This window comes from Papilio polytes, unplaced genomic scaffold (genome assembly GCF_000836215.1).
Source record: "Papilio polytes unplaced genomic scaffold, Ppol_1.0 DF821288.1, whole genome shotgun sequence".
In the NCBI taxonomy this organism is placed as follows: domain Eukaryota; kingdom Metazoa; phylum Arthropoda; class Insecta; order Lepidoptera; family Papilionidae; genus Papilio; species Papilio polytes.
The window spans coordinates 302,430-315,882 of record NW_013527916.1 but is presented as its reverse complement, the minus strand read 5'-3'; the positions used below and the strand labels follow the sequence as shown (position 1 = coordinate 315,882).

General features: G+C 34.2%; 1 protein-coding gene and 1 long non-coding RNA gene across 3 annotated transcripts in view; one reads left to right on the top strand and one right to left on the bottom strand.

Moving 5' to 3' along the window:
* The first annotated feature begins 3,909 nt into the window (after positions 1–3,909).
* On the top strand, positions 3,910–11,139 carry LOC106109503. 2 transcript variants are annotated; one of them, XR_001226008.1, is made up of 3 exons: positions 3,910–4,198; positions 4,400–7,669; positions 10,942–11,139. It is a non-coding gene; the product is annotated as an uncharacterized LOC106109503 (long non-coding RNA). The 2 variants fall into 2 exon arrangements; XR_001226009.1 differs by lacking the exon at positions 10,942–11,139 and having other exon boundaries at positions 4,400–4,547; positions 7,543–8,910.
* The window catches only part of LOC106109502 (ankyrin repeat domain-containing protein SOWAHC), a 43,456-nt gene continuing 39,038 nt past the window's right edge, over positions 9,036–13,453 (bottom strand). The window contains exon 14 of the mRNA XM_013291023.1: positions 9,036–13,311. Coding sequence (XP_013146477.1) covers positions 13,213–13,311 — 99 coding nt within the window. The 3' untranslated portion in view covers positions 9,036–13,212. The remainder of the gene's footprint in view (positions 13,312–13,453) is intronic.

The window sequence follows — 13,453 nt, the reverse complement described above, 5'->3', positions numbered from 1 at the left end:
ATACCCTGGAAATTTTATACGTGGAATGAAACATTAAGGTTATGTTGTGAACAATCTTATCCTGTTGACATAAATGAAACTTTAAAATAAAATGACAATAATGTATATTAGGTACCGCCCCTTGTTTAAACCAAAAAAATAAGGACCTAAGAGATTAAAACATTTTTTTTCTATTACCACCCATTTCTTAAAAGTAAATAATCGAAAGGCGAAGTGAATTCAATAGTGGTAGAGCCCGCTTTAATACCTTCGCTCGAATGGGCCGGCTCGCCAGGTGAAATACCACGACCATACAGAAGACAGGCGTGATGTGGGAGCAATACCGCGTTTTATCTGATGACTGTGGTGCGAGAGGCCTAAATTTAGTCCCTTTTCCTTCCCACACTTTTCTTAAGGGGTAAGTATAGGAAAGGAAAGTAGATTTGATGGTGGAGGAGACGCATTGGAAGGGGAAATATCTCATTTACGGGCGTCTCTTCCGTCGTGGGTAGGCAACGCATCTGCAATTGCGGATGTCTATGGGCAGCGGTCGCTTCGCCATTTCTACGGATTCAGGTGGCCGCTTGCTCTTTTGCCAACTTATAACATAAATAAAGTGGATTCGGCAGAGGAGGCGAAGCTTAGGAAGTTAAATATCCCCTTTCTGAGCATTCGCACCTACATCGAATATAGGTAAGTAACGTAGCCGTGTTTGCAGATCTGCAACCGCTTTGCTATTTCGGCGAATCCACATGCCACTTGCCCGTTTATCACTTTAGAACTTTTCTTTTTCTATCTCTGGCCAGTCTTCGATTTAGCTATGCCGATTTTTCCGTGTTAGTATAGGCCACTATCCCCCGGAATTGATGTTAATTAAGTGTATGAAGATGCAATACACGAAGAAAACTCGACTGATTCGTGTTTTATTTTTTATTCATAAATATACATTAGTGTTTGGAATAAAGATTAATAACAAGTATTCGGAAGATATCATAACGTTATCATTTAGACATGAAAAAAAAAATAGAATAGAACTAGTAATAAAATCTTCATATTTTTAAAAAAAATCTTGAAGGATTATATTGTTGACCAGTGTTAACGATAAGTTAAACTGTCCCATCTCTAATTCGATAGTTCGAGTTTACAAAATGAAATACAAATAGGCACAAAATACTAAGGCTGATAGTCCAATGCCTTTCGCCCGTGACTCCGTCAGCGTGAAATTATAAAATAGAGTGAGTAGCCTATGTGTTCTTCCAGGCTACCCCCTACAAAATTTCATTGAAATCCGTTAAGCCGTTTAAGCTACAATATCTAACAAACATCCATCCATCTAAACTCGCATTTATAATATTAATATGATTACAACTGTCAGTAAAATTTACAGGTAGTTTGAAGTCCGAGCAAAGCTAAAGCAGTAATTTCCACGAATCGACCTGTCCATATCTATAAAGGTCAGCGTCCTTCCCTATCACTCAACTGTTATAAACACTTTCGTTTAAACTTTAAATAAAACAGAACCAAATATAATATGTATATGTATAGAGAAATCATTACGTATGTTCCTAAACAGTTTAATCAAAATCTGCATTAGCTCCATCAGTTAATAAATTGTCAAAAATAATAATCATAATTACTACATAGTATAAAATAGTCACTTTCTGCTACCTGTTTGTCTTTTTTTTATAACATAAGGTGGCAAACGAGCAAGCGGCCACCTGAATCCGCCAAAATGGCGAAGCGACCGCTGCCCATAGACATCCGCGATCGCGGATGCGTTACCTACCCTTATCCGACGGAGGAGACGCTCATAAAGAGGATAATGCCCCTTCCTAAGCATCTCCTCCACCATCAAATCCACTTCCCCTTTCCATCCTCCCCTTATAAGAAAAGGGTGGTAAAGAATACTACCTATAAGGTTTTAATATATTTTTAATACATACTGCCGGGCGAAGCCGGGTCTGGTCGATAGTTTATAATTATAATTAATCTTAAGAAATTTTCCGATAGATGCCGTTGAATATTATTTTTTAATTGGTCACTTTAAATTCCACAGGATCTGAAATATATAATTAAAATAGAAGTAGAACGTTACTCAATAATAAACGAACGGACGAAGAAATGTTTAACAACTATTCCCATAGTTTGTGTTTGCCACAATTACAATTTTAGCAAAAGTTCGATCAATCATCACAATGATTTTATTACAGTTTTTAGACATTGAGTACTTTTTAGAGTTATCAGTAAGCAAAAATATCCTAACTTTTTTAAAAACAAAACCAAACTATAAAGCTGATTTTCCCAAATCGGATTCGAAATTTCGAAATTATTAAATGTCGACATTCACCCGTGCAGTTGCCGTTCCCTCATTGGCCAAAACGTAAAATTTTCAAGATGACATTTTTTGACTTTGACAAGAAGCGCCTGCAAATTAGAGTTACCAGTAACTAAAAATTCCCAACATCGTTCGAAATTTCCACAAGTTGAATATAAAACCAATCTATGTTGACAGTTTGTAACTTATGACCTGAGTGCCTGCATAAATTGATTTCTATTTAAATTGACACATCTTCACAAATTTAACATATATTGGATTATTGAAGCACAGATGAGGTAAACTTTCGAAATTATGAAAATGGTGACATCTCTTGCAGTTGCCGCTTCACGATTGGTGACAATATGACGCTGTCGAGATAACATTGATAGTTCACAAAAATACCAATTGCCATATAATCCTTGTAGTTCTATTTCCATTTGATAAAAAAAAATAGTTCGTAATGTCCGGTCTCTAATAATCTTAAATAAACATCAGTTGTGCAGTATGCTACGGCATTTTCGTGTTCTACGGCTTTCAGGCCACCAAATTACAAAATCTACGGTCTACCTTACGTTTGAAGTATCTTGCGATATTGTCATAATTTCAACATATTGCTATGATGTTGAAAACAAAGACTGACAATTTCAATATAGTGTATTGATGTTGAATATGTTAAAATAGGGATTTTTAGGTAATATTTGATTTTCTATTTTAATTCGTGCTGCGGCCCACCATTGACCTTTTTCTATATAAAAACAGGTTTATCTCACTACTTACTCACCCGGGTAAAAATTATCATTAGCAACTGGCCCTTTACTCTACTATAAATTAAAAAAAATAAAATAAAAATAATAAACTATTTACTTACTCATTAGAATCGTACGTCATTTTCGAGAAACGTAACGAAACTAGTGATTTGTTCGGCGTCACGACTTCGAAACCGAACACACCCGAGTAACGTATTTACAAAAATCAGTACTTTTATAGTGTGTCTAGTTAGATTAGTTTGACAATTTACTTCAAATTTAGTAGGGATGTATGTAAAATCAGTCATGGATCTTATCGACTTTTGATTTTTATTCTTATGGAAGTTGGAATCGATAGATTCATAGTTATAACTTGTGAATTGAAAAAAAAAACACTGTATTCTCAAATTAATAATGACGATTACAAATAATGAGAGTAAATAAATGTTTATCACTATTACAGCCGTACGTATTCGATTTGGATTTCGCAATTATTTCTGTCATCGCTAAATTCTCTACACTATAAGCAATAATAGAATTAACCTCTAAATTAGTTAATAAGGAAATAATAATTTTAGTTGAGTTCGATAATTATCTTAACCGAATATCGATAGTTTATAATTGTTCACCATGCGTGTTTGTTTCGTCACTACGATACCTGTCTATCATACAAATTGAATTCGATACTTCATATGTGTCATTTATCAAACTAATCTATCTTATTTAGACAAACTATAATTTGACTCGAAACACCGTTGCCGTTACATTTCTCGTCACTGGTGATTGTAACTAGTGACAGGAAATAACGCTTACGTCTATTACTCATACTACTCTTAACTCTTTGATACTGGTCAGTTGACAGTTGCATTCAAGCGAAGCACTGGCCGGTAAAAAGTTTTCATACTTTTTATTATTCTATGTATTTTAATTTAAGAATCTCTATAGAAAAAAGGCAAATCTTCCTTTTTATCATTTGATTTATTCATTTATAGTCAAGTTTTTTGTAGAAATGCTAAATAAATGTAACCTTGGTGTAGTTTCTAAATTGTTCAAAGTATTGTCACTTAATTTCGAAAACCCGGTGCACCTACTCATAAACTTCGAAACTGTACTCAAACATTGAAATTGCTGTTTAAGGGCTAATTGTAATAAACAGGTATGTGTTTTACGCTAATTTAGTTTGAATATGATGGTGTTCTAATCCTAACCTAAACAATTTCATTTAATTTTAAATGTTCCACAAATAACCTAACCTATAGAGTTCGTTACGTGTTTTTATTGTTTCGATATTGGAAAGGATTACCAAATAAATAAGTTACATGCTTGACGCTTATATAGTGTTTTCAAATATTTACAGTTGACTACCACAGTTGGCTGCCAGACACCTGGAGGACGTAGGACGTTCGTGGCCTCGAAGACTAATCTAAGAGTGCGCGCTGTTGAGAATAAAGAATGCAGGCAACTGAAGTCTACTTGAAGGCAGTGCTTCACTGCATTAAATTAAGGTACCTGGTACAAGCGAGAAGTTTTAGCTGACATTGGTATTACTGACAGAATTCGATTTATTCGAATATTTTAAACAAAGAATAGAGATTTCCCTTAGAACATCGTAATTTGACCTACAAGTTAGGAAGGATTATAATGTCAATGGACATTTTTTATTTTGGTAATTTAAAGCAACATTTTATATAAACTTTAAATCTAATGTTGATAAGTAGTCAGCAGAAATAGTAAATATTTTCACATGCAGACATTTTATATACATAGAGGTGGGACATTGTAAACTATTATAATTCCAGTTCAATAAGCCACCTCATATTATTATTGTCATGTTATGAAATATTTCATAAGATTGTAATAAGCTCCTTTTATCATTAGTGTTAATGATAGGAATTTGCTTCAGCCAGCACACAAATGATAGAATAAATAATGTTTATTATTTATTTACATTTAAATTAATATTACTGTTTAAGTTGTTACCGACAGTGCGGCAGCCAAAAATACAAAACACTTTTTTTTATCAAACTATCACATCTTTATTTAAAACTTATTTACAAAAATATATAGAAAAAAACTCAAAACTATCTGGATCACATCTTGACTTCTTATCCTTCTTTTTTTCTATATATTGTCTCTAACCAGCGATAAATGCCTTGGTGGCTAGTATGCAACCACTTTCGCTGTATACATACTGCTTATCAGCCAAAGAGGTTGTATTTTGCACTCAACAATTACAATATGTGTATATAAACACAAGATATTATTTTTAACTCAACATAACATTGTTCTCTCTATTTCGTACAACTGAATTCAATATAAACTACATGTCATATTTAAATTATTATTAACAGCCAGTCTTACAATGCAACCTCTTACACAAAGCAGGTTTCATTTATGACAGTTAATATAAAGAACACATGTTTTATAGATATGTAGAGGAGGCTGTGTGTTGGACGGCTATTTTCTATCGTCCCAGGCTCTGGAGGTGTAGGGCTATTGAAACACTGTCTTTACATAGTTAATAAGTATGTTATAAGCATTAAACAATCACATTTTATACAATCTCCTACTTCATATATCATATGATGTTACATGGTACATATTGAGATGAGAAGTCATTCTTTAACATCAGTGGTACAATTCCTTATAAAATTTATATGCACATTATTCTAGTATTAAAAAAAACATTCTACTTGTGTAAAGTGTTGCCTACACTAACCTTAACTCCTTTTCAACTTATATAAGAAAGTTCCTCAACAGCTTCTCTATCTATTAGCTACTTAATCAACTTCTCTATTTTTATTTAAAAACCTTAAACACCTTCTCAACTTCTACCTAAGATTAACTTCCTTATGTTCACTCATAATCAACATTAATCTCCTACTTGACCCCGTAAACTTCTTTAAATTTATTAAAAAAAGCTTTTTGACTCTATCTTCTTAAAGAGCCATCTTCTTCCGAAGTTAGGCGATCATTAGGGCGACTTTCGTTCTTGACACGTGTATATTTAAATCAAACGTGTATATTTACATATATTGGGAGTGGTGTAAATATCTGCTAAAATAAAAACCCAAAGTTGGAAATAAATGTTTATTGCGTAACCTCAATTTGTTATGTATCATACATGTACATATTTCCATTTTCAATAGTGGCGTCCTCGAACAGCGTTTTCTAGATTTCCAATATTTCTATTAAACGGCCAGTCTTAGAGAAACGATGCAGAGAACCTGAAAGCATAACAAATTTTACTGTACAACATATTATACGCTTCTAATTACCGCCCTCAGTTTCGCGTAGCAAACTGTGCATGAGTGAAGCTGCGAGCAGTTGGTACTTTTAAACATTGTGACAAGGCACTAACAACTCAGCCTGACTGAGTTAAATTTTTAATATGGGTTAATAATTATCGCCCGCTGATTATGTAGTCACCAACCTCTAATTCTAATTCTAAATTATATCGTTAGGACAATTTGTTCAAATTCGAAAATCACATTGGTACATGGCAGGATTTCAAGTCAAGATACTTGACTCCTGAGCCATCTAAGCTCATAGGCATAGAAAGGCAACACTCTCATCAGACTACTATTAAATAGTTCCAACTTTTATCATTTGAATCTAGTATATCATGAACATTGATTTAACTTGCTACTTGCTAATAATGTTCATCATAAAATCACTGGCACAAACCTGTCGCAAATTTTCGCTTTTAGATTTTAGTGGCCTGATACGTTAAAACTGTAGCCGTTTCGATACAACATTTTTTCTGTCGATGTTGTTGCACTTATAGATATTTTCTGTAATAACAAGTATTGTTATAATTTTCCGCGACAACTAATCTAAATTAACTATTATTACTACATTGTACAGAATACAATTTCAGTTTTATTACAAACTTACCTTACAATCGAAATAAAAATTATCGCGGGCTTTTGAACACATCAGATATTTTCTTTAATAATTAATTAATTTGTTTATAATTAATTAGTCGTTTTTAGTTTTGTAAAATTGTGACTTTTATACGTCAAAACTATTTTTGCTTTTAATTTTGACACAATATTGTGCTGCGATCAAAGAGTTTTGTAGCCATTAAAAGTAACTGGCTGGTTTTTAACGCAATCTAGTCTCATTTAAAAGTTTTACATGACTAAATTGCCTAGCCTTGTACGCTAGATGATGTTGATTACCGTGCCATTTTTTTTTCAATCATTTAGTATGCCGGTGTCACCCCCCTGCAGCAGCTAAGTATAAATAACGTCCCTTTATTTTTCAAAATTTCTTTATTCTTATCGATTTTATTTTTTTTTATTTTATTCCCTTTGAATTTATTATAATTCAATAAGCTTCCTCCAAATTTTATAATCTTCCTTAAGGATTTTTATTGAATCCATCTTTGGTTGATAGCAATCAATAGAATAGATGTTATGGTAGAAAAAATATTCATAGGAATATTTTTAATCAACAATCTGGTTGTTATCATTCTTGCTTTACTGCTAATCACAGCTGACTGGCCGCTCGCTACAGTCCGCGTAACGTTGAGTGAGCACGGCGCCTAGCCCATACGCGCTGCTGTCCACCGACACTACAAGTTCGCGCCCCTCTTCGTAATGCGCCAGTACCAGGAGGCCAGGTACTGTATAAGGAGTGATCGCTTCGCCTTGGCTTTTTTGCATTCGGAAGGCCATTTCCAGCTCAACCGTCATTGAGCTGGTTATGTAAGGGATGAAGAATTGTGCTTCAATTAGAAATGAATCACCCATAACAATTTAATAATCGTAGAAAACTTTTTGGTTGACTAACATTATCTAGGGTTGGTGCGCTAATAATGGTGAAAAGGACGAGGAACTGGAAGGAGCGCGCGAAATAACCAAAGGGAATTTTATGAAACTAAAAACTTGAAATTGAAATGAATAAAGTTGATCTACAAAGGGAAAATTATAAACAAAACAGCCTAGCAACGGTTATGAGAATTTATTGAAGACTGACAAAATGTTTACAAAAAAAACAAATATAAATTCTTAATTTAAAAAACTATGAAAAGTAAAAATGTATTAAAGAGGCTATTTGCATCGCCAACAAATGGTTTCCAATCTTCCAGATAGGGTCGCAGCCCGCCTTTGTTAATAATAAAGCCCAAATACTTTATGCTGTCCTGTAAGAACTTACATTTGTCTAACTTTACGGCAAGGTTGCACGAGCGAAAGGTATTGCTCTAAGATGGTGCCACCGTCGCGCGACGACGTTGTCTGCGCTGTTTGCTGTCTGGCTGGTTGTTAAAATGCGCCGCAGAAGAGGATCCAGGTAACTCTAGCCAGGTAAGGCGATCTTGAGTTGCACGAGCTGAAGTATCTAACTGGTTAAGGAAACCCTCTAACCATTTATCGATAGTCGAGTGAATAGTCGACGCATATTTCTCGGCGGCCACAATAAGTAAGGGGATGCGCTACGCTATATTTACAACATTCGATGCAGGTTCACTTGCCTCCTGTCTTTGGAATGAGTTCCAAAAGCTACTTCGTGCTGTTACGAGCCTCGGGTTTAGGATGTTTTAAAAAGTCAAAAATTTAATTAGCAACCGTCCGGGTAGTTTGGATTTTAGGAAGAGACTGACTTATCGGGAAGCGGGAATCGGTATATATGGAGTGTAGTAATACTGAGTGGACAGGATAATGGTTAAGGGATGTAACCGTGCGTGTCAACCTAAAGGTTGCGATACCGAGGTCTTAGAGTCAACTGATTGCCTCACAGCTTTGACGGGTGAAAAAGACGAAGAACAGCAAGGAGGAGCTCGCGAAGAATAAATAAAAAGAAAATAACCAAACTAACAACTTATAATGAAAATAGCAAGAATTTATATACAAATTGAAAATTATGTACAAATCAGCCTAGCAAACGTTGTGACATTTTATTAAAGACTAATTGAATTATTGTACAAAAAGAATTAATTGAAAAAATATAAATTCTTATTAAAAAAAGTAAAAACATAAAAAGGTTAATTGCATCGCCAACATGCCCGACCCCTGATGTCACAAGACGACAAAAACCTATAAGTACTTAAAAAAGTAAAATTAAACTAAAGTTGACCGAAGCAACAAAGATAAAGCGTAATGCACATAGTGTTTACAAAAGAAAAAAAACAACGTATTGTATGTACATGGGCACGCAATAAAAATAAAGTATGTTAGTGATATAAAAAGAACTAAACAATTACGTTTTAACTAAACTACACAAAAACAAATATTAGGTTATTCAAAACAAAAAAAATAAGTGGTAGTGGACCACGAGTCGAAGGCTCCTTCTCTATCGCATTCTCCGAACAAGCATCTATTTTCACAATGTTGCTAATACTCTTTTTGCTCTCAAAGCCATAGTGATAGCATTTGAAATAAAACCAGAATTTCCAGATTTACATCGCGCACAACGAGTCTTTTAAAGAAGGCGACATAGCGCTTTTCCGTGTGACCGCCAATAGGGTGATCTGTCCAAAGTGATCAAACACAAGGGTCTGCAATGGTGGGTAAGCACTTCTGGAGGAAGATCTCCGACATGTAGAATATGTTTCGGCTGTTATTGATTTTACTGGTGACGCAAGTACTTGCGATAACACACTCAACTGGTCGCAGTTCGAAGATGTAATAGTGCTGCTTTAATTCATTATCCATCCAGAATGGTAAACTTATTCGAAGTGTCTAGCAGACATAATTGTCCTAGAGAGACACAGAAGGATTAAATCTGGATTCAATTTAAATGCAAAACTTCTTCGGTTTTGAGAAAGCAAACGACTTCGTTTTGCCAAATTCAGGCTTCCATGCAGTGCTAGGGCGTACTCTTCAAAGTACTCGGCTAGGAGCGCAGTGATAGGAGAAGTTCTTTATTATACTCTGAAGCAGTAAATAGAGCGATTGAATGAGAAAGGAGACTTCGGCTTTGACATTTGTTCAATGTTAACTTACATATTAACATGCAAAAGGCGAATCCAACTACTAAAAATTAACACAAATAGTAACTGGCAAAATCTTAAGATATCTCTAGTAAATCGTAGTGTATCCGAATTTACATCCTAGAGAAATCATAACATTAGCACTATCGGGGAAGAGATCTATTTGTATACGATTCTTCTAAATAATAAAGTATCAAAAATGTATGCTTTATTGCAGTCGCAAGAAACAACATTTTATTTAATATGTTAATAATCGTTTAGGAAATCATGTCGGGGTCACCACTAAAGACGCATGTGTTAATATCTTTATTTTAAATCATTCGCCTTACTCGCTATAGTTTCATATACTGACATCGTTTTTTCCACGATTACTGACATGCGTAGTCGAGTCTACGCATGCCAGTTACATGGTCTAGTGTTAAAAGCAATAATTGTTTGGTGATTTGAACTGAACGAGTTTCCGTTCGGCGGCACCCACAACTATGGCTATTCGAGGCCCATTGCCTCAGCTCGTAGTGCGCTTTTTTGTGGATGTCTCGTACGTCGCATGCTGTTCGAATCCCTTCTTCTATAGTTTAAAAAGTTTGTAGATAGTCATCGACGTAATGGCATTTTAGGATGGCGTCGTAAGCTGCCGGGTTCGTTTTCTGGTATCTCTTGGCGTTTATGTTCTTTACGTAATTCGCTGTCGCGGGGGTGGACGTCGCTCCAAAGATGAGTGACGTCATTCTGTACTGTCGTGGCGGGTGTGTCCATACCATTTAAAGTCTTAATGGGAAATATTTCAGTTTCTTAGTTTTCTTTAAAATATTGTGACGCTTGTTCCGTTCAAAAGAACTTTGACTACCGGTATCTATCGAAATTTTAAAATTACGAATAAATTTTGTGACACAAGAATGTATTATAAAATGGTATACTGTTATTTATCTGATTTAATTCTAAGATATGGGATCGTTTTTCAGATCTTGTGGAAAATTTGAGGGGAATTCCTCGTGATGAAATACCTCTTCTGCGACATAACCTTTACCTAAATTAATCTGTCCCCGCCTAAGTGGTGGGCCTGTGCGCAAATAATAATTTCTTTTAAAATAACTATGTTGTGTCTGTGTAAATGCGTTATTAGGATTTGCTTAAAGCATTTAATTACAATTTCCAATTCATTTATATTTTTATTTTGTATTTAATACATTTATATATTAAATAGAAATATCATAATTTTTGTTTAAAAAATAACAAGTTATCCATTCCCAATATTATATGCTGTGGATTTTCCACTCATAATACTTATTGGTTTATGACAAAAAAAAATTCTACGGACCCTTTCCCCAATTGTTTAACGAGAGCTATTTAACAAGATCGAAGGTCAGTTTATTTATAGATACGACTATCGGAATAACGGTAGTTAATCTTTATTAAAGGTATTTATACTGTTAAAATGCCAACGAATAGTACCGTCTGTTTTGATTGTTAATTATTCATTGTCAATTACACGACCCCCCGCTTACCATAGATAATACAATACTGTATTGTATGTATTCATTTATTTTTATACAAGTAAATCTTCGTTTACATGTTGTCCTCCTTCGGGTCCTTCGCAGCAGCAATCTAAATCCCCACGGTCTCGTGAACAGACTCGCGTAAGGTAAAGTTCAATTTAGCTAAATTTTCTGATGGTGAAAAGAACGTACATATATCGTCTTAGCTACGTTTGAATATATTTCGTGGGGCAGCCAACAGATAATGCAAGGGCACTCACTAAAAGGTTAGAAAGCAGGAGCGCGCGGAGATTTAGATTCAAACTTTAAAAAAATGAAGTGAATCTGTCATAGAAAAAGTGTAAAATAAATAACATACACCCTAGCACCGTCTTCAGGATTTATTAGAAAATAAAAAAAAATACAAAAAAGCAAATTTGCTCTTTATTTCATTTACAAATAATTCTAAAAAAGAAAAAGTATATAAATGGAGGCTTTTATTTGTTATATCGCCAACGCTCACATTTGGAGTTGTCACTGGTCATTTTTATGATTTTTATTTAAATGCGTGGTGCGTGCTTGTGACATGTGTGGCACGCGAGACGCCGATGCTGGCAGAGGCTGCACGAGCGAAAGACGTTGCTTAAAGGTGCTGTCGCGGTCGCGCGCGACGACGGTACATCGGTACTAGGCTGGTTGTTAAAATGCGCTGTAGAAGAGGATCCAGGCAACTAGCGCTCTTGAGTTGCACGAGCTGAAGTATCTAACTGGTTAAGGAAACCCTCTAACCAGTTACGCATATTTCTACCGGCCACAATGGGTATTGAGACGCGCTAAGCTATATTTACAACATTCGATGCAGTTCCCGCATTCATTTGCCTACCGTCTTTAGAATGAGTCCTAAAGCTACTTCATGTTGTCAATATTTTAAAATATCCATCTCATGAAATCACTTTTCAATACAATCTATCACTGACACTATCTATTAATAGATCTTTAAAACCACATGACAATATAATTAACTGTATTTGAATAAATTGCCAATAGGTGTTAAAATTTAAATGTTTTGTTTTATTTTGTGACACTGTTTAGTTTATTATATACAAAAGATGGAGCTTATTATAATGCTGTAAAATGTTTTATAACATGACAACACAAGGACATGAGGTGGAATTTAACTTGACACAGTACCTATCAAAGTTACCGGTGAATGTTGTTAACTCTGTCTAGTCTATATATTTCAAATGTATTTGAATGTAAGATATAATTGTATAGTTTTAAGTTTCGTTTGTGCCAAAAAGTGTATAAATTACATTAAATTTGATTTGTTATTGTACATGTACAAATTAACGTTTTGTAAAAATACTTTGTAAAATTGTAAATTTATTACAACAATAATACTTAAGTTTATTAAAGTGCATTGGAATGAGTCTTCATTATTTATCACTTAACAAACCAATTATATAAAATTAGTTTCAACATAAAATAAAAGGGAATGTTAACATTTTAGAATTCATTATATCTATATACACAAGGGCAAGGCCGAAAACGTTCGAATTCGATTTCATGTCTCTTATCGTATTTGTTCAGAATAGTTCATTTTACTATACAATAGTACTAAAATAAAATATTTACTAAAATGGTTTTCAAATAAAAATCATACACCGATTTGATCGGAACATTTTTACATCGATATAATATACTTAAATCTAAAAATACTTGTAACTTTGTAATACTTGTTTTAAGTACATTTATTGTTTATGTGCACGAGGCGCGTTGTTTCCAAGCGGAGTGGAAGCCTGCCGCGCTGTCTGAATCCGAATCTCGTTCTTCACTAACACCAATTTGTGCACGAGGCTACAATACAAAAATACCAATATTATAAAATCTCCCATAATAAGTAGTAATCTTGATAAAACTAAATTTAATCTATATCTTCTATACACTACACATAATAAAATTGGAGTGTCTGTTTGTAATATCAAAAGAAAAATTCCAG